Source organism: Martes martes, assembly GCF_963455335.1.
Source record: "Martes martes genome assembly, chromosome: 6".
Classification (NCBI taxonomy): Eukaryota; Metazoa; Chordata; class Mammalia; order Carnivora; family Mustelidae; genus Martes; species Martes martes.
The window spans coordinates 134,826,237-134,852,114 of NC_137893.1; the positions used below are offsets into that span (position 1 = coordinate 134,826,237).

Sequence of the window (25,878 nt, forward strand, 5' to 3'; positions counted from 1 at the left end):
TGGATGGGAAGGACTAAAACTGAATTTAATAATGTTAAATCCCAATCTTCCAAGGGAGAGGGAAAGCCCCACAGATTACCCCTAACAGTTTCCGCTGTAACAAAAACCCTGGGCTGTAACGTCGAAGAGAAATTCTGCAGCATCCTAACAAAACGTTTTGAATCACGGGACTATGGGGGTATTTTCATCAGGTGCTGTGCTTCTCAAAGGCAGTGCGCAGAAACATTTTCAAAATACTGAGGCTCTCAGCAAAATAAAATTCTGATATCAAAATGAAATCAGATCCTCACCTATCCTGCCACTGTCCTCCCAGGGGGCCTTAAAAAAACCCTCTGCTGAGATGGAGCTGTTTCGTTGTCTAAGAAAGAGAACTCTCGATGGTGTCAGACTGACTCACTTTAAAAGAAAGTCCCCAAACCTCCCCACCCCAGTCCTTCGCCATACAGGTCTGACCAACCTGGGTTTGGCAGACTATTTCTGTTCCCATCCCTTCATAGGATGGTAAAAGTCATCCCTTCAGCTCCTCTGGACCCTCCCCAAAGTTGTGAAGAGGTATGTCAGCTCGCTAAGGTTCCTCCTGCTCAAGCATCCCAGGTAGCCCCTGTTCCCCTCTGCCTCCCGCACTCGCTCTGTGGCGTGTCAGTCCTCTCCCAGGATTCAGGAGTAAGCATGAGCACATACCTTGAAACTACACTCTTGTTGAGAGGTCGCTAATTCTGCATTTCCTCTTTCTCTGGAGTGGAGATTTACTATCACTTGACTTTATAATCTGTAGTTTACTAAAAAGCTGTACTAACAATACGTGGCTCATAAATTAAATAGAAGTAAAATTATTTTTGTTTTAGAACTTCGCTGTGAATTTCACATACCCCCCAGATCACCAAAGAGCAGACAACTGGAGCAGGAATTCCTTCTTATGGGTTTTCTCTTGTCTCCAACTGGCTGGAAAAGTCTTCAGGGGCAGAGCCAATCACTGCATAAATAAATGTAAAGCAGTAGCTGTAGACAGCATTTTGCTTTAAGAAGTTTTCTTCTGGGGGCGCCTGGATGGCTCAGTGGGTTAAGCCTCTTGCCTTCAGCTCAGGTCATGATCTCAGGGTCCTGAGATTGAGCCCTGCATCGGGCTCTCTGCTCAGCGGGGAGCCTGCTTCCCTCCCCTCTCTCTGCCTGCTTGTGATCTCTGTCAAGTAAATAAATAAATCTTTAAAAAAAAGTTTCTTCTGGGTGTATTTTTTTGCTTTAAAAATGAAATACTCATGGATATGTTACTTATACAGAAGTACCAGCTGGCTTCAACAATTCCATTCACTCTGACTTCTTTGTCAACAGTTATTTTATGTATTAGAGAGGGAAGGGATTCTCCAAACTCTAATTGCATAATTTCAAGGTCTCCCTCCTCTTCCGGGGGTGGCTTGGGTAGAGAACCAACTCACCACTTAGGCTTCTGCAGGGCCGACAGCTGAATCAGTCTTGAACAAAGGGCCTCCTCTCAATCACCGGTCTCAAAGCCTACAACTGTCCAATCAACAGTAACCATTATGTGGCACAACAGGGCCCAGGGGCATTAGCTATTAGCCTTAGCCTACCAGTTCTCCCATTCCAATGCTGGGTGGCAGAGTGCTCCGTAGAGCCCACCCAACATTTAATGACTCATCAAGAAAAAGCATTAGTCTGGCAAGACATCCGCAAGTATTCTCTCTTCTGGTAGGTAAATGCAGACATATTTTGTTCAATAATTTTCATTCCTACTGACACAGAGAAAAAAAAAATGTAAGGCTTTTATTGAAACCTATTTGGCAAGATGAAGCCTCAGAAAGCAGACAGCTTAAACAAGCACCGCATCAAGGAGAGAGCCGAATCGGAGTTGTCAACAAAAGGAAGTTGTTCTTTATTCCAGAAATAGCCTTAGAAAGGAACGAGCATGGTGCTAATTAGAGAGAAGCGGGGCAGGCTTGCCTATCAAAGCACCCACCCTCCCTGGCTGATGCGTGGAGAATGGGGAGTACTGTTGGAATAACCCTGTTAACGGCTGTTCAGAGCTGAGCTCTGTACTTCTGTGTAACTACAAGTTGCCGCTCCAAACACAATGTCACCAGGTATCTTAAATAACCTTACTGGGGAAAAAAATGATGCTTTGAGCGCCAAAGCAGGAACGGCCTTTTCCGTGAGTGCAGCAGGTGGTGTCCCAAGAGCACCCTGCTGAGGGGGGCCCAGCAGGCCACGTGCGCTGGAAGCCATCAGGCTGAGTGCACGGGGGTCCCACAGTGCTTGTGCCACAAGTCGATGGCCTTGCTCACAATCGCGTCCGAACTGTCCTGGGGAATCTGCAGACAAGCAAAGCAGTCATCGTGAAACCGCAAGTGTGTATAATTTCCCTGTCTCCCTCATTCGCTGCGCCATAGCACTAATGTGTCCCCCACCCCATCAGAGTTCTCACGACTTGGCGGGGCAGAAAGCAATCGTGCGAAAGACCGCGGCCCAGATCTCTGTTTCGCAGGCCACCAGAGGACACGCCGAGGAGCTCTGCTCAGACTGCCCAGGTTTCAAGCCTGCGCTGCCCCATGTGCCCCTGGGCAGGCTACCCAGGCTACCGGAGTTCAGATCCCAGCTCTAAAATGAGGCAGGTGAAGCCGCTCTTCCTAGGGCTGTTTAGGATTCCATGGGAGACCCCGTGGAATACTTAGCGGGGGCCCTGGCACTGTCAGCCGCAAAGGGGAGTGCTGAGGACTCTTGTATTCACCTCACGTTCACTGGTACTTACTATTTACTGAGCCACTATTCAAATGTTAATAGTGACCAATTAAAAAGAAGAGATTCTGGGTCCAGTGAAATTCATCCAGGCATAAATCTCCTCTACCTCTCTCCTGGTTAAGGGTCTTCTAAGATACTCAGAGATTCATTTAGACCTTTCCCTGCACGCACTAAGTATACACTTATACACATTAACAAACCCAACGGGGATTCTGCCAGAGACAGTAACAGCAATGAAAGGGCTTACAAAATCCCCAAAACGTCAAGCTTCCTTTTCCACTAAGAAGGATTATTCGACCTCGCATGACAGATCTCACCTCTTCCTTTTCTCAGCAAGCCTCCTGGTGGTCAGGCGATAAGACTGTGGTCTTGACACACACACTCACCATAACAGTCTCACTGCTCAGCCCGTCATCCCCCACAGAGAGGATGCAAATTATAACCCACAGACCAACTTTAAGCTAAATTTTTCCAAGGGGAAAAAGGGTTTCTTTTAAGGTAAAAATATCAAAGAAAGAATGTAATGCAGTAGGAAAATCTGGCTTGCTAAACGGACTTCCTTTCTAGATTCAAAATCAAATTTTAAAGAAAGAACACTTACATTTTCTAGAAACTTTGTTATCTTCTCTGCACTGTTCAGAGCCATTACTTTTATTTTAAAGGTCAATAAAATTTCCACAGCTACAAAAACTAGGATCTTGCAGGATCCACTTACAACTTTATCCCAAACCCTACCAAAAAAAAAAAAAAAAAATCAAGAGATATAATAAAATTATTTGAGTTTGAACTTTGTTTAGCTAAACATCTCAAATTACAAAATTAAATCAAATTACTCCTTTTAAGTATAAACTTCAGAGAAAAGCTATAATGAAATAATCATCAGAAAAGCAAAAACACAACAAATCAGCTATTTGAAACATATTTCACACACAATCAGCACTGTAAGGGAAAAACGAATGATCACTAAAGAGTACTTGCTCTTTAAGAGATCTACCAGACACCCATTCCCTAATGTTTTAAACCTGACATTTAAGGAAAGGAAAGTCTTAAACCAATGTGTGGATTTTATTAATATTGTGTAATGCTAATCTAATCATTAAGTACTAAGGAATAACAAAAGCAGCACATGAAATGAGATCAATGCAATTTCATTTTCCAGTGGCTCAAATTCCTAAAACTTCTCCAAGAACTAAAGGAACTAGGAGGCACCTGGGTGGCTCAGTGGGTTAAGCGCCAGACTTCGGCTCAGGTCATGATCTCAGGGCCCTGGGATCAAGTCCTGCATCAGGCTCCCTGCATAGCAGAAAGCCTACTTCTCCCCTCTCCTCCCTGCTCATGCCCACTCTCGCTCTAACAAATAAATAATTTTTTTTTTAAAAAGAGCTTAAGGGGCTAGTTAGGAATCTGCAACCACTCTAAAAAACCTATTCTGATAATTCCTATTCCTCTTAAAGTTGGTGTTGCACTCTATGTGCTTAGTCATGCACTGTCTTGTGATGTTTTCTGCATGTCACCTTTCTTCCCAACTACCTCATACAGTCTTGGGGTGGAGGCAGGAGGACTCTGAAATGCCAGCAATACGTCTGAAATGAATGAAAGCAGAGTGTGCGTCTCGGATCTCTCTGCCTGCCTTTAGCTACTTTAAAGATGTCACGATGGAACTAAGAAATAGGAAGATTTCCTCCAGATCAGGATCTACCACGTTTCTGGAAAAGCCTAGACCAATATAAGCTCCTGGAGACGGCTTCAGACATGAATAGTGTGCATCATCTAACAGGCTGAGGGCCTTCAAGTTTTCTAATTGTATATTCTAATCTTTCTAGCATTAACACTAATTTGTATTCATCTTACATTAACATTACTAATATTCCGGCATTTCTAAGTGCATAAATAATACGTCGAATCAAGTTGCTCTGTTGCCTGTCAGGGAAGTTAGCTTCAAATTACTGGTATTATCCTAAAGCAGATTCATACTCTGAAGGACAAGCACATGAGAAACTAGGATCCTCCTGTGCCTTCAGGCCTTCGGCCACCTCTGGAAGCGATACTTGCCTCTGTAAACTGGATTCGGGCAAGCACCCCGCGAAGCACCTCTTGAACCAGAGATCGTAAGGAAGCCTGGACAGCGCAGAACACGTCTTCAGATGACTCAGCAAACGGCTGTCTTCCAGATTCAAGTATTGTTCAAAAGCCTTTGGCTAATGATTAAACAGGAAGAGAGATTACTCGTTTCCTGTGACATAACATTACCCAATCTTACAGCCCGTGATGAATAAGATGAAACGAATGTACATGCTGAATGCAGGCAAGTGCTAGAAAACAAAACTTCAGACTCCTCCAAGTCATGTGTGACGCAAAGTTCCTAGGTCAGCACTGACCAGAGCAACCAGCGAGGTGGGACTGAGGGGTTTTCCAGGACAGGACCCAGCAAAATCAAACGGTTGTTCCCCCTAACAGCACTAACAAGGTTCCACAGCCAAAGCAAAAGTCCAAAGCAAAATTCAATTGTTCTGAGGAACTAAGAAAGGCCCGTGACACTCCTGGCCGCTCCAGAACAGTACACTATATACAGGGAGAAGGGGAAAGAGTTAGACCGGGGAAAGAGAGTGGGACCAAGGCGGGAGAGGGAGTCCAGAAGAAAGCGACAAAAAGAGCTGGATATGAAAAGGGCCCACCAGTCCAGACCACACCTCTGCCAAGCACTACTGGGCACCACGCCAAAGCCGCCCCTACAGCGGAGACATCCGGAGGAAGCACTCAGTACCACGAGTGCAGAATTCTCAGGAAGCAGAGAAATAACATGGGGGGCACAAAGCACCTGGGTTCCATCTGGTAGCCTCTCCCATTAAAGGTTAAGCAGCAGCCAACTCTAGAAGCCTGGGAGAGCTAACCAAGCCAGCTCCTGACCAGCCAAACCCACCTGGCACAAGCTGCTATATTTAGGATCCACTGGCCAAGAACAGTGCCTGGGGGTCAAACCCTGAAGTCCGTATTCCCTATCCAGAAACACACAATGACATCCCATATCACCTAAGCAAATGCAAATGTTTCTTTTACTAAATATCTGCATCTCACCCAAAGAGGTAATTCCTAACTCTTATACAATGTTCGCTATAGCCAAACCCTACGCTACGTACAGAAGAGTAAATGAAAACATACTGACATAATGTCCCCGCCTTCAGGGAGCATACAATCTGCCTGAGACAAACATGTAATAAAGCTCTCACGGAGAAAGCACATGATGTTGGACACATCGAGGTGGGAATCCGAACCCAGGCCTTACAAGTTACGGTTTCCCGGAGAGGTGACATCTGAGCTGGCTTACAAAGAATGACGGGAGCTAGGCAGGCAGGGAGGCCCACATATTAGTATTGGGCCCAGTTTTCCCCTCTTCCACGGAGCTCTAATTTTTTCTGTTAAACCAACTTTCCTACACTATGAAATAATTCCTAGAGCTTCTCAAGAACACTCCACACAGCTCTCAAAAACAGGAAATTTTCTCTAAAGTCCAAGTTGTCAAAGGGCTTTTGACCTCACCTTTCACCTCTAAAACCCCATCTAGAATTCTGGTTCGTTCTGCCAATGGAATGTTTTTTCACAAACTGACATGGGTGAACACACACACATATTTATATATTGTGTTTCACAGCAAAGAAAGTCTCACCCAAAAGTCAACACAAATAACAAGTAAGATACAGATGAGTGAACATTTTATACTCTTTATTGCCTCTCCCCTTACCATACTGTAAACTCAGTGACAGCAGGGACCATGTCCATTTGGCTCACTGCTAGTTCTCCAGTACCTAGACTATTACTCGGCATAGTAAGCACTCAATATATAATCGCTGAATAAGTAAATGAATATCATGAATTAAATGAAATGTTGAAGTATGTTAATCAACATCTTGATAATCACTCAAGGTACATCTTCCTTCCACTCTTAAATGTTTCTAAATCTTTTTTCCTGATTTATAATATGTTCATTATAAGAAATCTCAAAAATGCAGGAAGGAATAAAGAAAGATATAAAGAGCCCTTAAACTCACACTACCCAAAGATAACTACTGATAATATACAGGTTGTATAGCACCCAACTGTTTTCCAGTATACATTACATTACACCTCACATCAAGCTCCCTGCTCAGTGGGGAGCCTGTTTCTCCCACTGCAGCTCCCCTGCTTGTGCTCTGAGTCAAACAAATAAAATCTTAAAACAAACAAACAAAAAAGAACCAAAACAGATGAACACAGGGTGAGAGAGGGAGGCAAACCAAGAAACAGAATCTTAACTCCAGAGAACTGATGGTTCCCAGAGGGGAGTTGGGGGGATGGGTGAAATAGGCAATAGGGATTAATAGTACAGTTACCATGAGGAGCACTGAGTAACATATGGAACTGCTGAATCACTATATTGCACACCTGAAACTAATACAACACTGTATGTGAGCCAAACCAGAATTAAAATTTTAAAAATCAATGAAAAAAAATTTCACTTAAAAAAAAAAGCCAAACTGAAGTTATCATCTATCTCTCACCTATCAGACTGGCAAAAATGATACACCATGTTGGCAAGGGAGACTAAGGAAATGCATCTCATTCACTGGTTGTGAGGATGAGGTCTATGAAGGGGAATTTGGAAATATCTAGCAAAATAACATATGCCTTTACCCTTTGATCCAGTCAACCTATTTCTAGAAAACATATCCCCCGTATATACTGGTAAGTAAATGAAAAGGTATATGCACAAAGCTATTAAAACGTAACACCATGTCTAATAAACAAAAGACTGGAAACATCCCAAGTGGCCAATAGAGAACAGGTGAAATAAACAAAAGCATATACACAGAGTGGAGTAGTATGAAGCTGTGAAAAGGAATAAGGAATGGCTCTATATACAGTTGACCCTTGAAAACGAGTTTAAACTACATGGGCCCATTGATATGGTAAATGTGTTTTAATAAATACATGTACAGTATGATAAATGTATATTTTCTTCCTTATCATTTTCTTAATAACATTTTCTTTTCTCTAGGTTCCTTTATTATAGGAATATAGTCTGTAATACATAAAACATACAAAATATGTAATATGTATTAATAGACTATTTATGTTCTTGGTAAGGCTTCCAGTCAACAGTAGGGTACAGTAGTTGAAGTTTCTAGGGAGGCAAAAGTTATACGTGATTTCCAACTGGGTGGGGGCTTAGCATCCCTAACTTCAGCATTGTTCAAGAGTCAACTGTATTACTTATGGAATGATTTCTAGCATGTATCAGGTGAAAACAGCAGGGTAGAGAAAAATGTGTTATCATATGCTATTACTAAATCTAACAAAGATAATGAATATAAATATATATACTTTTTTAGTGGAAAGAGATAATACTTACATTGCTTTTAAGTTTTAGTATACAGCAAATGGTAGATGAGATTATATTTTACAGCTAAACTTTTAGGTTATTTCCAATATTTCCATGACCCTCAAATTCTTACTTTATGAAGAAAACATAACAGAAGGCAAAACCTGACAAAAAAGAGACTTAACCACTCTGAGAGGAATTAATATTGAACTTAAGAAGAGGCTGTTAATAGTGTTTATTTAAAAAACATAAACAAAAACCTCTTTAGGATAGCTTTTAAAAAGCAGACCAATGGCAATGAAAAAAAGTTCACTCACTTTAGTGATTAAACACAATTAAGCCTGAGATGGCTTAAGGATGGTCTGCTCTGGAAAGAGATTAACCAGAGAGGCTGTCCAGGTCACAGTCTGAAGTTGGATTCTATTCTTGCCAAAGACAGGCCTCATCAGAGAGCAACATTTCCTAAAGCTTATAAGGAGAGGAGAAGCTGTGATGTAACCCTATCAATCAGAATATTATGACATAATAAATGTGTCACCACCAGACAGAGTCTCATCTTCTTGTCATGACAAAAACCCATTACTGCCCATTACATGTACATTTCCCTAGGATGATAAAACAAGCTATGCTTTGTGATAACTAATTTTGCTGGTAAAACCACAAAAACTTGAAAATGATAGACAAGATTATAAAAACTCTAACAAGAAGCTAGGAAGAAGATATCACTAACCACAGTAATAAAAATTTTATGGGAAACTAAGAACAGCTTAAAGAGAAATGTTCACGTAAATCAGTAAATCAAATAGCAACACAAAGGAAACAACTTTTCTTACACATTCTGAAGAACTTTTAAAAAACAACTTCATAACTATTTAAAACTATGTGCTAAGTACTATAATGTACATATTAAAATAAACCTCTTGGGGCGCCTGGGTGGCTCAGTGGGTTGAGCCTCTGCCTTCGGCTCAGGTCATGGTCTCAGGGTCCTGGGATTGAGTCCTGCATTGGGTTCTCTGCTTGGCGGGGAGCCTGCTTCCTCCTCTCTGCCTGCCTCTCTGCCTACTTGTGATTTCTGTCAAATAAATAAATAAAATCTTTTAAAAAATAAATAAATAAAAATAAATAAATAAATAAAATAAACCTCTTTTTTGAAGATGAAGAAATTAAGGTTTGGGGGCATTTAGTATCTTGCTGATTGAAAATTCATCTCTAAAAAGAAACTGGAGTTGAAGCAAAGCCAAGGCACTTTTGAAACAGAGCAACAATATGAAGGAATTTTCCTTACCACCTACCAAAACATATGAGGAAGCTATATTAAATAAATTATATGGCACTGGCCCAGGAATAGACAAATAGCTTAATGGGGAAAAAGCCCAGAAAGAGATACAAATATATACATAAATCTAGTATATGATAAAGGTGGCACTTCAAATCTGTGAAAAAAAGAATAAACCGACAGATAGTGTTAAGTGGTAGGTAGTTCTACTGCTTACTAACTGTGTGACCTTGGGCAAGTTACTTAACTGCTCTGTGCTTCAGTTTCCTCATCTATAAAAACAGAGAGGTGTGCTAAAATTAAGTTTTCATTAAGAAGTAAACTGCCTGCGGGGCGCCTGAGTGGCTCAGTGGGTTAAAGCCGCTGCCTTTGGCTCAGGTCATGATCCCGGAGTCCTGGGATCGAGCCCCGCGTCGGGCTCTCTGCTCGGCAGGGAGCCTGCTTCCTCCTTTCTCTCTCTGCCTGCCTCTCTGTCTACTTGTGATCTGTCTGTCGAATAAATAAATAAAATCTTTAAAAAAAAAAAAAAAAAGAAAGAAAGAAACTGCCTGGCATGAAGCATGAGCTTAATAACATCAAACCAAAAGGGGAAGACGAGGAGGCTGACTGAACGTTTACTGCAGTTAACAACAAAGAAACAAGGTCAAACCTGTGTCAATACCAGTCACAAACACAAATCCCTCACAAATTAAAGGACTCAATTTTAAAATGTTTCAATATAGATGCACGTGGCTGGCTCAGTTAAGCCTTTGACTCTCGATTTTGGCTCAGGTCATGATCTCAGGGTTGTGGGCTCGAACTCTGCTTTTGGCTCCATGCTGGGTGTAGAGTCTGCTTAAGATGCTCTCTCCCTCTGCCCTCCCACCCAACCCCCACTCCTGCTTGCTTGAGCGCACTCTCTCCCCCTCTAAAAAAATTTTTAAAAACATATTAAAATAAATAAATAAATAAATAAATAAATAAAATGTTTAAACATTAAAAGAGGAAAGTTTTTTAAAAACCTGTGTTTTAATTTTGGAGTTAGAAAGGGTTTCCTAACTCCAAAAAAAAAAAACAAAATATTCACAGATCTGATTAAATCAAAGCTTTAAAAATCTCTATACAACATACAGGGAGAAAAGACTGCCAACATATGTAACACAGGATTAATATCCTGAGTATATCAAGAGCTCTTACAAATAAAATAGAAAGATGCAAACAAGATAGGTAGACAAATAGAAATGACTAATATATGCAAAGATGCTCAGCTTCACTAGAAAATAAGGATATGTAAACTAAAATAAGATACCACTTTCACTATCAGATTAACAAAAATTTAAGAAACTGATACTATCGAGTATTGGCAATGGAGTGGAAAATGGAAAATCTTATCTTTTGGGGGAAGCAAAATCAGTACGCCTTCCGGGTGAGCAGCCTGGCAATTAAAACTTTAACTATGTCTCCTTTCAATGGAGCAATCCCCTAAAAGGGACCTGCCCTGCAGAAACACTCCCGTATATAGAAAGGCTCAGGCAGAAAGGCAAGCGGACTGTCAACGTGGATCTGTCATATTAAAACATGGCAGAATTCTTAACAGGAAATAATATGAACACACTTTTAAGAGGGGAAAAAAAAAGTAGTTCTAAAGGAGTAGCTCTCAACCCTAGCCACGTTTCAGAATCACCTGAAGCTTTTTTAAAAAAACAGAATTCTGGGCCCCACCTACCCCCAGAGATTCTGACTTAATGGGTTTGGGTGGAGGAAAGGCACTGATAATTTGTTAAAAGTTCCCAGGTGGTTCTAACAGAAGTCAGGGTGGAATACTACTGATCTACACGGACTTGGAAAGTGCTCCAAGACATCGAGTTTTTAAAAAAAACTGTAGAGCTGTATCAATGATACCATATTTATGGTTTTTTTTTAAGTTATACATACAAAAAATATAAGTCATTAAATGCATGTATGTGTATTGTGTACACATGTGCATGTGTATATATGTATATATGTGTGGATGTGGCTGGATTCCACCCAACCTAATATACATAAGACAGGCTAGGATATACACCCAGCTAACGACAGTGTTGACTTCTAAGAAAGTGGGGGATGAGGACGTACAGATCTACAGGAACACTGGATTCATCCAGACTAATACTCCAAGAATATACTTATTACTTGTGTTACCAAAAATAAAGGATTCTTTAAAAAATAAAGAGTTCTTCAAATAATCCAATCAAGAAATGGGCAGAGGACATGAAGAGACATTTCTGCAAAGAAGACATCCAGATGGCCAACAGACACATGAAAAAGTGCTCCACATCACTCGGCATCAGGGAAATACAAATCAAAACCACAATGAGACGCCATCTCACACCAGTCAGAATGGCTAAAATTAACAAGTCAGGAAATGACAGATGCTGGCAAGGATGCAGAGAAAGGGGAACCCTCCTACACTGTTGGTGGGAGTGCAAGCTGGTGCAGCCACTCTGGAAAACAGCATGGAGGTTCCTCAGAAAGTTGAAAATAGAGCTACCCTACGACCCAGCAATCGTACTACCGGGTATTTACCCTAAACATACAAATGTAGTGATCCAAAGGGGCACATGCACCCAAATGTTTATAGCAGCAGTGTCCACAATAGCCAAACCATGGGAAGAACCTAGATGTCCATCAACAGATGAATGGATAAAGAAGACGTGATACATACACACACACACACACACACACACACAAGGGAATACTATGCAGCCATCAAAAGAAATGAAATCTTGCCATTTGCGACGACTTGGATGGAACTAGAGGGTATTATGCTTAGTGAAATAAGTCAATTAGAGAAAGAAAATTATCATATGACCTCACTGATATGAGGAAGCTGAGAGGCAATGTGGGGTGTTTGGGGGGTAGGAAAGGAATAAATGAAACAAGATGGGATCAGGAGGGAGACAAACTGTAAGAGACTCTTAATCTCACAAAACAAACTGAGGGTTGCCGGGAGCAGGGGGGTAGGGAGAGGGTGGTTGGGTTATGGACACTGGGGAGGGTATGTGCTATGGTGAGTGCTGTGAAGTGTGTAAACCTGGCGATACACAGACCTGTACCCTGGGGGTAAATAATACATTATATGTTAATAAAAAATTTTTTAAAGTTAAAAAAAAGGAGTTCTTTAAACATAAACTAGCAAAATGCTACAGAATTTACTTCAATACTAAATAAGAAAAGCTAATTAAATCATGGTATAATCTGGACCTCTTGTTCTAATTAAGCAAGTAACATTATGCTTCCATCGCCAAGCTCGTCTTTATTGAAATCAACTAAGTGGATTAAATTTTAAAATTCTGAAAATCAAATTTTACATAATTGAAATCTATAAAACACTCCTGTAACAGTGCTCTACAAAGCTAAAGGGTCTTCCTGCCAACCGCCCTGGTGACTGCAGTTAGCACAGAGATCCTCAGGGCTCCATTAACCCTCATCAGCGCCCCTCACGTGGCCCCGAAGCCACGATCTCAGTTACTGCTTTCAACAGAATTTCCAAATGAAACAACTCAACGATTTAAGAAAAAAGACGTTCATTTTTAAAGGAGAGAAATAAAGGGAAAAAACGAGAAAAACAGAATGGCAAAGAACCACTGGCTTCTGCTGCAGAAGCAGGTGCCGCGCCGCTCTCTGCGCTCCCGAGTCAGAGCACGGCAGCCCGCCGGCAGGCTGCCTCCCTCACAGCCGTTCACCTCTCCTTCACTAACAGAATCACGACATGCCTGGCTAAAACAAAGCCACACCCCCATTTCCCAGCATCTGCTGCAGACAGAGGTGGCCAGGGGCCACGGTCCTGCCACTAACAGACGGGCGCGAGGAAAGTCTGCCCAAGGGAGACACCCTTGACTGGCTGTTCCTTCTACTCCTTCACTTCTGTCTTTGCCCTTCCCTTCCCACCTGCCTAGAACACAGAGGGCATGGCTGTCGCTCCAGCATCCAGCTGTGAGCAAAAGAGGAAGGATCACACCTAAAAATGCTGGCCCAAAAGGACAGGAGCCTACGTCCCCACTGACATCGTAGCGCTGTGGCGCCAGCTCTGGACTGCCTTACCTCTAGATTTCTGGTTACATGAGAGAAAAAAAATAAAGCTTCAGACAGTTGGGCCTTCCATTACATGCAGCCAAATTCAAACCTTAACTAATTCAGAGAGGCAATTCTAGATAAAGCCAGTAGATTCTAGACCAGGATAAGGAAAGGAGCAGGGGCTGCCAACCATGGCAATGCAGCAGGGCAAACCCAGCCACCACCATTCTTTCATGTAGTCAGTGGCCGCTTCTGTGCAATAGTAGCAGAGCGGAGTGTTTGCAAGAGAGACACAGAGACCATCTGGCCCACCAACCTGGAAACATTTACTACTTGATCTTTTACAGAAAACACTTGTTGGCTCTTACCATAGAGGGTAACTCGTAACTGTAGCAGCACCAGGAAGCAAGGATATTTCCCCATCACCACTACTCACCCCTACCCGCCAAGAGCCAAAAAGAGCATCGCTTACCAGCTGGGGTAAAGACTCTCGGTATTTGTTATTTAACTGGTTCACAAAGGATCGGATGATCCAGTAACAGTCGACACTGTCCTCTACCATCTCTTCCACGGCTTTGGCAATGGCGAGAAACACCTCATCTTCTGGCTCCTAAAAGACAGTAAATCTCTGATAAAGGGAGGGAGCCTGCGGAAGAGAGGAATACATATTTCTCACATAAAAATGAAAGCTTACCCCCTAACTTTTGAAGACGCCGCATTAATAAATCAAAGTGGAACCAAAAAGCACTCAGTCTGCCACTAAAGAGAAGACCAGGGCAGAGAAAGGAGTGGGTAACCAAAGAAATTTGGATCAGTGGTGCTTACGAATGTCCAGGTTTTAGACTAAGCAGATTTTTCCACCTTTTAAGGTCATCAAAGAAAACATAAATCATAAGCGAGATGCAGACTCTCTCCACCCAAAAGTATTCCCGAGGCTAGAGGAGAATTTCTTTCAAAAGTGTGTGATAAACATCACAAAGAAATGGAGACATTTACAAAACACGGTAATTTACAGAAGTTCAATGACTCCAAAAGGACTAATAAAGCATCTTCTTAAAAAAAATTTTTTTTTCTTTATTAAAGCATTCATACATACCTTTAGAATTTTGTTCTAAGCACCTTTAAGCACCTGATAAGTTAAAACGTCCCTAGAATCAGAATTTTAGGAATCAGAAGAATGGCATTTCTCAAACCTTGTGTCAACACTTGGAATATGAACATAAACCCTCAAGTAAATTTCAACAAAGTAATCTTATAAAAACTAGAATCTACCTGGAAATCCATTCTGTTTTCAAACACCGCATCTCACACAAAATTACATTTTCAGGGGCACGCAGGTGGCTCAGCCAGTTAAGTGCCCAACTCTTGATTCCAATTCAGGTCATGATCTCAGGGTCACAGGATTGAGCTCCACATCAGGTGTGGAACCTGCTTGGGATTCTCTCTCTCCCTCTCCCTCTGCCCCTCCCCCAGCTCATGAATGTGCACACATGTACAAGCACTCTCTTTTAAAAAAAAAAAAAAAAAAGATTACATTTTCATCTAGGATTTAACAGCTGAAGGACTTTGGGGTAAAAAAGGAAACTAAAAAGTATCTCTATCTCCCTTAAAAGCCCGAAATTAAATCAAGATTCCTATTTTTGGGGCACCTAGGTGGCTCAGAGGGTGAAGCTTCTGCCTTCAGCTCAGGTCATGGTCTCGGGGTCCTGGGATCGAGACCCACATCGGGCTCTCTGCTCAGCAGGGAGTCTGCTTTCCCCTCTCTCTCTGCCTGCCTCTCTGCCTACTTGTGATCTCTTTCTGTCAAATAAATAAATAAATCTTTAAAATATATATATATATATTTTTTAAAAATCCCTATTTTTAAAAAGCATTTCATTTTAGGCCTCCTTTCAACTTAATATTCTATAAAATGTCCAAGAGTAACAGAACTACAATAGGAATCAAACTGAGGGTTGCTGGAGGGGAGGGGCGGAAGGATGGGGTAACGGAGTGAAGGACATTAAGGAGGGCAAGTGATGTACTGAGCACTGGGTATTGTACACAACTGAACAATCACTAAATTCTACCCCTGAAACCAATAACACACTAGATGTTAAGTTAAATTCCAATATGAATTTTTTAAAAAGTAACAGAATCACAGAAAATACATTTTTCTAAACATTAATTAATGTATCAGAGGAAGAAAGAGAAGGAAGAAAAGGGAAAGACCGTCTCCCTTCTTGGACTCCCAGCCCATACTGGGCACTGTGCTGGGTACTCCTGAACGTGGCCTCTCACTGGCTCCAGGACAGTCTGAGAGGCAAGGAAGAGAACCAACACCCTTGACTACGTTCCCAGCCCTGTGTGGAGCGCTGTCACGCACTCTGCTATGTACTAATACTAATGAGGCTGAGTGGGGCTTAATGACTGGGGGGTTATGAAGTGGCAGAGCCAAAACCAACACTTTGAGGGCACATCTGCCCAAGACGAGGAGAAGGTTTCTGGGTGGGAGTACAGGTAAGCCAAGTAGGGATGAGATGAAAAACCATAACCTATCTTTTAGATTTCTTGAACTAAGAGGTAATCTAACCCAATTTAATACATAATTTAAGAACTTGCAGAGTACCACCAACTGTGCTCTGCCAGAGATAAGCAAAATTTACAGACTATTCAGACTTCCAATTATTTTCAGGGCCAGTCTCTCTTGATAAACTTAATACGAGTGGACAACCTCAGATCTGTCCATGGGAGCCACATTATTCACTTCGAAAGCAAGAACAAGTCAAAACTCTAAGTGCTATATGGGTAGGTTGCCAACTGCAATAAAAAAGTAAGTTTCGGGGCGCCTCGGTGGCTCAGTCAGTTAAGTACCTGCCTTCGGCTTGAGTCATGACCCTGGGGTCCTGGGATCGAGCCCCACATCGGGCTCCCTGCTCAGGGGGGAGTCTGCTTCTCCCTCTCCCTCTGCCCCTACCCCCAGCTCATGCTCTAATAAATGCAATCTTTAAAAAAAACAATTTTTATAGAACAGTACAGCTTGCAGATAAATCCTGATACTGAGCAATCACTGTTTCAGCCACATACACAAAAAGTTAAAATTCCTATAGTGAACATTAAACTGCAAAAAAAAAGCCAAAGCTCAAGAGCTATAATCACTCATTTGCCTGAACTTCCGCTCTCCCCTTTATGAGCAACAAGTAGTCCAAGTAAACAGAGTTAAGGGTTTGTAGAAGACGAAAAGTTTAAAAACAGGTTGGTCCCTGCCGGGCTGAGGCCAAGGACGGTCAAGGCAAAGGAGGTGGCCCACTGGGCCTGTAGGCAAGGGCCAAGAGGTAGCTGGCACTACTACTTACAACCAGAGGAATGAGCAAAGAAGTGACTGTACCTTCTCGTATTTGCCACTGTCAGACAGGAAGGGGCAAACACAGAAGGGTGAAGGCAAGAAGAACCTGTAGTGCTGGACTGCGATCAGAGGTATCAGCGTGTACTGAGGCTTTTTCACACTCAGAGATAAAGAGACATATAAACAGACATAGGTGTGTGTGTGAATGTGTACACGATTCTATATATTTATAGCCTGTATATGTTATTTCCTAGCTCTGCTGACTGACAGGCCCTAGAAGCAACACCATACTAGAACCAACATGCACATCTAGTTCCTTATGCTTGGTTTCTAAAGACCACACTTTATTAAAAATAGAAATGGCTGATTTTAGGATTGAGGCAGAAAAGGTACAAGATGGGCTATGGAAATGTTCAAGGATGGGAACTTGTTATAAAGACACAGAGGAGAGCCACTGAATGTTTCTAAAGTGGGGCACCTGGGTGGCTCAGTCAGTTAAGCATCTGCCTTCAGCTCAGGTCATGACCCTGGGGTCCTGGGATCAAGCCCTGTATCAGGCTCCCAGCTCCATAGAGCAGCCTGCTTCTCCCTCTGCCTGTTGCTTCCCCTGCTTGTAAACTCTCTCAAATGAATCAAAATCTAAAAGAAAGAAAAAAAAAGGACAAGAAAAGAAAGAAAAAAAGTTGGTTTCTAAGGCAAAATATGATGCTAAGGCCAGCAGGACCGAACAGTCTAGAGTTGAACCAAGTGTCAAACTAAAGTACCACTAACCAGTGGAAAGGAGGGACTTCGAGGCAACTTCCCAGACTCCAGCTGATACATGCGGAGATAGACTTCAACCTGAGGTGTGGCATCGCTGACAAAGCGAACAACTTCCAGGGCGTGAAGGACATCACAGTACTGCTCCTTGCGATACATCATCACCTGGGCATGGGACTCGTGGTGTGGAGGCAGGATCCCTACACAGAGACCGAGGGGGGAAGAAAAATGGGCAAAGTACTGAGACACAGACCCAAATCCCTCGATTACAGAGAACCAAGTGAGAAGCTGCCCAGCACAATGAGACTGGAATTACACAGATAGTTAGTTACAATACAGATTCTGTTTTACAAGTTCTCTCTATAAAACAATCTTGAATTTCAAGTACTATCAATATTGAATGCCATCTGCATCACTGATATTTAAGAGAAATGAAAGGGCATCATAAAGCCCTTGAATAAGTGTACCATCTAAACAATAACCACATCAATTATCATAATGAACTCACTCAATTTATGCTTGCTGGCCTGGGGCCTCCCTCGGCTCCTACAGACATATCTCCAGGTTTTGCACTTGGCCCCTGCTATGGACCAAATTGTTTTCCCCCAAAATTCATATACTAAAGCCCCAAGCCCAGTGTTCCAATTGGAGATAGGGCCAATAAGGAGTGATTAAGGTTAAATGAGGTTGTGATCCAACAGAGCTGGAGCCCTTCTAAGAAAAAGAAGGCATTCCTGAGTCGGCGGTCTCACTCGCTCTGCAATGTGGGGACAGAGTGGGCAGGGTGACCATCTACAAACCAAGAAGGGAGGCCCTACAGCACCAACAACCAAACCAGTCGGCACCTTGATCCTGGACTTCTCAGCCTCCAGAACCATGAGGATAAAAAACTACTGCTGAAGCCATCCAGTCTGGGGTATTTAGTGATGCTGCCCAAGCTAACAATACAGGCCTCTCATCTCAGAGCCACCAACAATTCATCAAATCCTTCTCTTCCACAACAAGCAAACTTGCTCACAAAGTAGCCTAGCTTCAGGACCACAGAAATCTCTCATTTTCGCTGATGAAGCCACCTTACATTACATTTTGATGCCATTTTATGCTCATTAACCCATTTAAACATGTTTACCCGGGAGGCTTTGGGGCAAAAACTTTTTTTTTTTTTTTTTTTTTTTTTTTTACAAACAAATGGCATGGAAAAAGCCCAGTATAAAGAGAACAGGACAGGCTTTCAGTCTAGTCCCAGTCTGATGACACCAGGACTCTCACAAATTTCTCTCTGGGAACTTGTTTCCTCAGCTGTCAGAGGTGGGAATTGGAATGGATAATGTTCTTTGTACAACACTAGCCCCAAAAGTCCACATTGGAAAAAGAGTACCAAGGACCAAACAGATTTGCAAAATGGTAACAATGAATTTTCAAGGCTCTAAGTTCTGCTATAAAGGAAAACATCTCAGGGGCACCTAGGTGGCTCAGCTGGTTGAGCGCTCAACTCTTGATTTCAGCTCAGGTCATGATGTCAGGCTCCACACTCAGCACAGAGTCTACTTGGGATTCTCTCTCTCCCTTTCCCCACCTCTGCCTGCACACACGTGCACATGCGCGTTCTCGCTCTCTAAAATGAATAAATAAAATCTTCTTTTAAAACCCTCTTATTTATTCCAGCCTCATTAAATTTAGCAAGACTGTATAGGAACACGGACTCTGGAGTCAAAGTTCCTGGGTTGGAACTCTAGCTCTACAATTAACTGGCTGGATGATGGTCAGCAGTTTAGTCTCCCTATGCCTTAGCTTCTCCATCTGAAAAATGAGACTAATAATACCTAATTCAGTTGCTGTAATGACTAAAAAATTAATATACATAAAATGCCTAATAAGTACACAACACATACTAAGCTAGTTTAAGTGTTAGCTGTACATATGACTAAGGATCACTCTTTGGTATAAAACAACACAGATCCAGTATTCTAAAGAATATTCTGGAAAACAGAAGTTGGATGAGCTCAAAAGACTTAAGCTAACATGATGCCATGTTACCATTAGAACCTAACTCACCTAAATGTTCTCTGTCCTGAGAAAGTTTTATCTACTTTAGCTTTGGGGTTCTGTGCGGGCTTCTGGAAAAGCCAAGGGAATACACTAAAATGTCCTCCAAATCTGGACTAGTAAAGATTAAACAGCTGTAATTCAACCCTCCTCATACTATTAGAGGCAGCACAGTGCTTCCCATGTTAAGCCTCAAAGTAAGAGCTAGTTCTAAAACACTTCTTTCCGATATTTACCTAAAATATATCAGGAAGCAGGCCTGACAAGGTCCCTGAGTAATCAACACCTGTGCTGGGAAGAGTTAGCTTGTCTCCTACACAGCATGGCAGCTCCAAATCTCCAGTGTCTTTACTACAAAATAACAAAGACTTACCTGATAAAGACAAGTGGGAAAAACAGAGGTGATGAACGAAGTCTAGGCACTTACAAAGTATCACAAAGTACAACTGTACGTCTCCCACTAATCCACTGCTATTACTAACTCTTAAGACAGTATTTCCAGGGTGCCTGGGTGGCTCAGTGGGTTAAGCCTCTGTCTTCAGCTCGGGTCATGGTCTCAGCGTCCTGGGATCGAGCCCCACATTGGGCTCTCTGCTCAGCAGGGAGGCTGCTTCCCCCTCTCTCTCTGCCTGCCTCTCTGCCTACTTGTGATCTCTTTCTCTGTCAAATAAAGAAATAAATAAAATCTTAAAAAAAAAAAAAAAAAAAAAGACATAGTATTTCCCAGCAGAAATACGTAGTATCGACACTACCACCTAAAAGACATCCCTGGAAGGCATTTTTTTTTTTTTTTTTTGATGGCCACCGGAAACACCAAGATTGAAGAAAAAAAAATGCTTAGGGAAAAACTAAAATAGTTGATACTTGCTCTCTAGACATGAACTGGATGGTGGCCCACCAGAAACACAAATGCACAAAGACTGCCAGAAGGCACCACAAAAAAAGGGGATCATATAGTGCTTCCTAATATGGGTTGTACTCCCCCCACTGCCTCCACATTACATCACCAGACTCAGGACTACAGATTTCTCAAGTCCTGAAAATACATGTTGGAAAGAAAATGAGGTCTACTGTCTCTCCTACTTCAAATGGGCTCTACCAGCCTAAGCTCAAATCCTAGCTCTGCCACTTGCAGACTGCCGGGCCTCAGGAAAATTATCTAGCCTGCGGTCTTTGTCCTCATCTGTAAAACTGGGATATTAATACCTATCTCACAGCAGAACTCTAGGAGTACTCTCATTTTTTTCAAAGAAAGGAAGAAAAGGAGCATGGTAATGGCTGGATATTATATGCATCAGCAGGCTCAGCAGTCATAGGAAAAAATCCTTGGCTCAAAAGGGATGCTGCCAGTCCCTTGTGGCACCTAATACACTTTTTCTTCTACAGAAATTGAGCAGGTTCCTTTCTTCTTCTCCTTCAGCCACTCATCACTGAAATGTATCCATCCGTGCTTTCTAGGAAGTAAAAACTCTTCCATTTCTTTCTGAGAGCACTCATTAGGAAGTTAGACCTCTGCAGCTGGGAATCACAGCGATAACGTATTGAGAGCTTCGACCTCAGTCTAATTTGGCTCAATAACCTCATTTTACAGGCACAAAAGCCGAGACCTAGAGGGGTCTTCCTTGGGGTTACCGAGGTGATGGTAAAGGCTAGACCAGTTTCTTCTCCAATATGATGCTCTTCCCACGGTTAGTTTCAGCAACACATGTTACTTTCCCTTCTATCATGACTAAACTGACATTCTTAGAGTCCTATTGAATGTACAGCTACTGAAGTCACCTTGGTAAACATACATGTTCACGGTGAGCAGTAATTCAGTCTCCTGAGAGTAGACCTGATATGCAGTAAAGGGCCTAAAAATCCTCTTTTTTTCTGACTGATAAGATGGCGAATATCCCCTCATTCAACACTTTTGAAGATAAGCCTTCCAACCATTGGGTCTCATACCTAGAAGCACCTTCCATACCAGCGCACGGTACATGGACGGGAGAGGGAACCTCTGACTAAAAGTACAAAGTTTCTCAATATCTAGACAAAGATAAAAAAAAAAACAATTAGTTAGAAGCTTTTTATGCTGATCACAAGAAAGTGCATTTCATTTTTAAAAAATTGAAGTAGAGTAACATTTCTTCAGAAGAATTCTACTCTAGTCAGTGAATCTGGGAAATGCCACGCTGGTCTGATTTCTAGCCCAGGTGTTCCTCCAACTAGCTATTTAAAAACAATTAGTGCCTCAAGGCGTAGGTGATGCATGCTGCATATATTACTACATTCCCTACGACATGAGCAGGAGGTACTATTTATAGAATTTATTTCATTTAATCCATACTGTAAGCTTGTTGGGTGCAGCAATTGGGGCACTTAGGTGGTTCAGTGAGTTAAGCATCCAATTCTTGATTTCAGCTCAGGGATGTGGGATCAAACCCGGAGTCAGGCTGTGTGTCTCAGGGATGTGGGATCAAACCCGGAGTCAGGCTCCCTGCTCACCGGGGAGTCTGCTTCTTCTCCCAGCCCTCCTCCTCGCCCACGCTTTCTCTCTCTCCCAAATAAATAAAGATTTCTCTTTTTAAAAAAAAAATGCAGAAACTGAAGCTCCAAGCAATTAAGTGACTTCAGTTAGTATACCTAGTGAGTGGCATGGTCAACCCTCAAATCTCTACATTTTCCAGCAAACCACACTCAACTGTCTTGGACCTCAGATCCCTCTACTTGTGAATAATTCCAGACATACTTTAAACACAGACTGTCTAGTGAGGATCAAAGATCAGGTGGAAAATGGTTTTGAAATTTTAAAAGCATTCTACACACATAAATTTTTATCTATGGTTCATTTTATTTTACTCTAGTCAACAGAACAGACCTTATTATTACTACGAAGAAACTAAAATGTCAATAAATAACATAGTCCCAGTATTTCCATAGAGGAAAAATCATGGCCAAGAGTTGTTGTGAATTTACCCAGAAGCTAGTAACACCTCTAAAAATTGAGGAAAAGAAATACATGGGAAATATGAGAAAAAAAACACCACTGACTTCCTGAGACCTTTCAAAGACATCTGAGTTGGCCTTGGCAAAATATAAGCTTGAAAAATCCGTAACTTTTCCCAAAATACACTATTCACCTGTCATCCTATCACTAAAAAAATACAGCAGATAACAAATATTTCTGAATGTCTTTTAAGATAGCATTTCTTTCCGGACAGCTGGGATGACTAAAACCCAACCACCTTAATTTAGCTTGTAAAACTCACCCAGCCGGTCATCTTTTAGGAGAATTTCCAATGATTTCTTTTCTTCAACTCCACGAAACCCCACTTTCTCATAATATACTGAACGGAAGTTTCTCTGAGAGTCCTCAGTCATGTTTCATTCTTGGGAGAGAGAGAAAGATCAGAGAGGGGGAAAGAGTGAGCCTAAAAACAAAGAATGAAGAATTGGGAATTTTCCCAATGATTTTCTGCAATTTCTCCATGAATTCGATATACTAAAACAAACTGGCTGCCCTTGCATAGAAGTCAACATTAAATATCTCCTTTTAAACAACTAACACCACCTCACCTATGCTCCTTGGCCAAAAATCAGCACATAAAACTAAAGTCCTCTGAGCTGGCAGATTTCACACGGTGCAGGCACTAGAATTACTACTTATGGGAGTTCCTGGCCATTACACACGCTCAAAGAAAAAAAAATTAGTGAAATACGAAGATAGACAAGATGTCATGCAAAAGGGGTTACCCAACAGTATCCACTGGGATTCTTTGTTTTACAACTATTATGCATTAAAGAAATTATACTATATGCTAAAATGTTGGCAATGACTTAAGTTTTGGTAATAGGATTCCAGGGGACTTAAATCTTTTGCTTAGCCGTATTTTTGAATGGGCATTTTGTAAAATGAAAAACTAAGCTATCAAGTAAAAGGCTGTAAGTTCCTCACTTTAAACACAATATTATCGAACGCAATTATCAAAATTCAGAACCCACCACAGATTAACAGCACTTAATTGTAAAGGAGAAGAAGGGCAGAAGCATTAGCCTGTCCGCGAGTGATGCCATAAAGCTGGAGGCGGAATAATGACTTAAAATGTGGCATCGGAATTCAAAAAGCTCAGCGGTCTCTGGTTCTTTCACAATAAACTTCATAAAATAAGAGTTCATAAAATAAAGTTCATAAGACTGACAGCAAGTCATCAGGAAAAGGTCAAATCGGGTTGGCATTTTAAGAACAAAATGGATGTAAGGCATTTTTCAGGAAGTACTGCACTACTTGACTCAAATGCTTAAAACGTCGAAGCAGAAGAAAAAAAATATGTAACATATATATATACATATATATAATCTTCAGGTTTTAGAAATCCTGAGAAGTTCCAGACAGCCACAGTCTTATCGAAAAGATGCGCTCTGAGCCCCTTCTGTCACAGGAAAGAGGAGGAATGGTTTAAAATGAGAAACTCTAAAGAATTCTGAGCTTTGAGGACCAAACGTTTTTTTAAAACACAAAATCAAAGCACTAAAACGCTAAATGAATTCGGGGACTCATTTAAAAGCGGCCGCCAAACAGCTGCAGGGGGATGCGATGCTCGTTGCCTAAGAACGAGCCATTCTCGGATTGCACGACAGCGACATACAGGTCCTGGAGGAAATTCTGTCAGTGACACTCCGGCCCCTGAGCGTCCACTTCAGGAAATGCAAACGACCCCAGGTCCCACTCTCCCTATCACGCTTCACCTCTAGTAGTGGAAACCACACCCGGGTTGACACTAAGCGGAAACCAGGCCCAGCGCGCTGACCCGCCGGCGGGCAGGAGGGCGACGTGAGGGCCGCCAAGGACACGGACGCGCCCCCACGAGAGCCCCCGCGGTGAAGGGAGGCAGCCGGACTCCAGCGCCCGGGAAGCCCGCCACCCACAGCCACCGCCGCCGCCGCCGCCGCCGCCTCCGTCCCCGGACGTGACGTAAGTACCCGCCCAAGGGGCGGTGCCGAGAGTGCGCGTGCGTACAGAGCATGCGCGGAAGCGGCACTCCCGCTGGGAGACCCGGACTGTTGAAAGAGCCGAAACTGTCTGGGGTGGGGAGCTCAGGCCCTCGTACCGCGGCGCACGCCCCCGGCGCCAGTCCTCTAGCTCCTCCCGTCCACACCGGCTCCGGAGAATCTCGCTACCCCCTTATTCCCTCCGTCCTGACGGCTACTGCTTGGGACGCTCTCTCCTCCGGGGTTGTAAGGTCCCCGCCTGCGGGAGACCTTGGAGCCCAGGACGATGTCCCCCCAAACTGGCTGTCTGCAGCGGAAGACTCCTGTTTTGATTCTTTATTCCCTTTTTATTCTTTCAGTGTGCGGAAACAAGTGAAGACCAAGCACATCAAAAATGCAAAGGCAGGGACGCCTGGGTGGCTCAGTTGGTTAAGCGGCTGCCTTCGGCTCAGGTCATGATCCCAGCGTCCTGGGATCGAGTCCCACATCGGGCTCCTTGCTCCGCGGGGAGCCTGCTTCTCCCTCTGCCTCTGCCTACCACTCTGTCTGCCTGTGCTCGCTCGCTCTCTCTCTAACAAATAAAAAAAAAAAAAAAAAAAAATGCAAAGGCAGTTTATTCCGAACTTGCTATGCAGGAGAGCCACCCTCCGTGGCGTTCTGGCGGAAAATCAAAGGCAGATGGAGGAGTGGGAACGGCTGAGAGAGGGGAAAAGGCAGTGCCTCAGGCAAGCCCTCACTGAAGGCTACGGGAAAGCTGTAGGGAGACTAATTAGAAATGGGGCATCCTGGGGCGCCTGGGTGGCTCAGTGGGTTAAGCCTCTGCCTTCGGCTCAGGTCATGATCTTAGGGTCCTGGGATCGAGCCCCACATCGGGCTCTCTGCTTGGCAGGAAGCCTGCTTCCCCCTCTCTCTCTGCCTGCCTCTCTGCCTGCTTCCGATCTCTGTCTGTCAAATAAATGAATAAACTCTTCAAAAAAAAAAAAAAAATGGGGCATCTTGTGTGATCCCAGCGATTGTCAGTTAGCCATGGGAGGCTTTCTCTGGTTGATCCTAAGTTGGGACAAAAATGAGGGAAGCTGTCGGTTATTAATCAAGTCCTGGCCATTCGGGGCCAATTGTTAGGGTCACTTATTGTTTAACTTACTGGGTTGTTTCTAAAGCTAGCAGTCTGGCTTCCTGCAAGTCTGACTTAACAGCAGGCAGCCTTCCTAGGGTGATTATTATAGATAAGGCGTTGGTTTTCTCTCTGGGTTGCTGCAGGCTGTGGGTCAGAGTTCGATTTTTATGTATAGTTGGGCCACTGTATATTCAAGTTGAACACTATAAAAGTAAATTTTGAAAAGTGAAGTCTAAAAAAAG

General features: G+C 42.7%; 1 protein-coding gene across 2 annotated transcripts; it reads right to left on the reverse strand.

The window, feature by feature from the left end:
* Positions 1-1,864: 1,864 nt before the first annotated feature.
* On the reverse strand, positions 1,865-24,521 carry TBC1D7 (TBC1 domain family member 7). Of its 2 annotated transcripts, none has more exons than XM_080806681.1 (8): positions 24,277-24,521; positions 22,800-22,919; positions 21,496-21,576; positions 17,515-17,702; positions 13,891-14,028; positions 4,804-4,949; positions 3,353-3,482; positions 1,865-2,324 (listed from the first exon to the last, which is right to left on the reverse strand). In XM_080806681.1, exons 2-8 carry the CDS (start codon positions 22,909-22,911, stop codon positions 2,238-2,240), a joined length of 882 nt encoding a protein of 293 aa, XP_080662807.1. In that variant the 5' UTR covers positions 22,912-22,919; positions 24,277-24,521; the 3' UTR covers positions 1,865-2,237. The 2 variants fall into 2 exon arrangements, with proteins under 2 accessions (XP_080662807.1, XP_080662808.1); XM_080806682.1 differs by having other exon boundaries at positions 24,339-24,491.
* Positions 24,522-25,878: the final 1,357 nt, after the last annotated feature.

Coding starts and splice junctions, on each gene's coding strand:
- TBC1D7 (XM_080806681.1), bottom strand. CDS start 22,911: ATGACTGAGGACTCTCAGAGAAACTTCCGTTCAGTATATTATGAGAAA. Junction 21,577..22,799: donor CCTAAAAGATGACCGGCTGG/GTGAGTTTTACA, acceptor ATCTTTGTCTAG/ATATTGAGAAACTTTGTACT. Junction 3,483..4,803: donor CCCGAATCCAGTTTACAGAG/GCAAGTATCGCT, acceptor TTTTTTTGGTAG/GGTTTGGGATAAAGTTGTAA.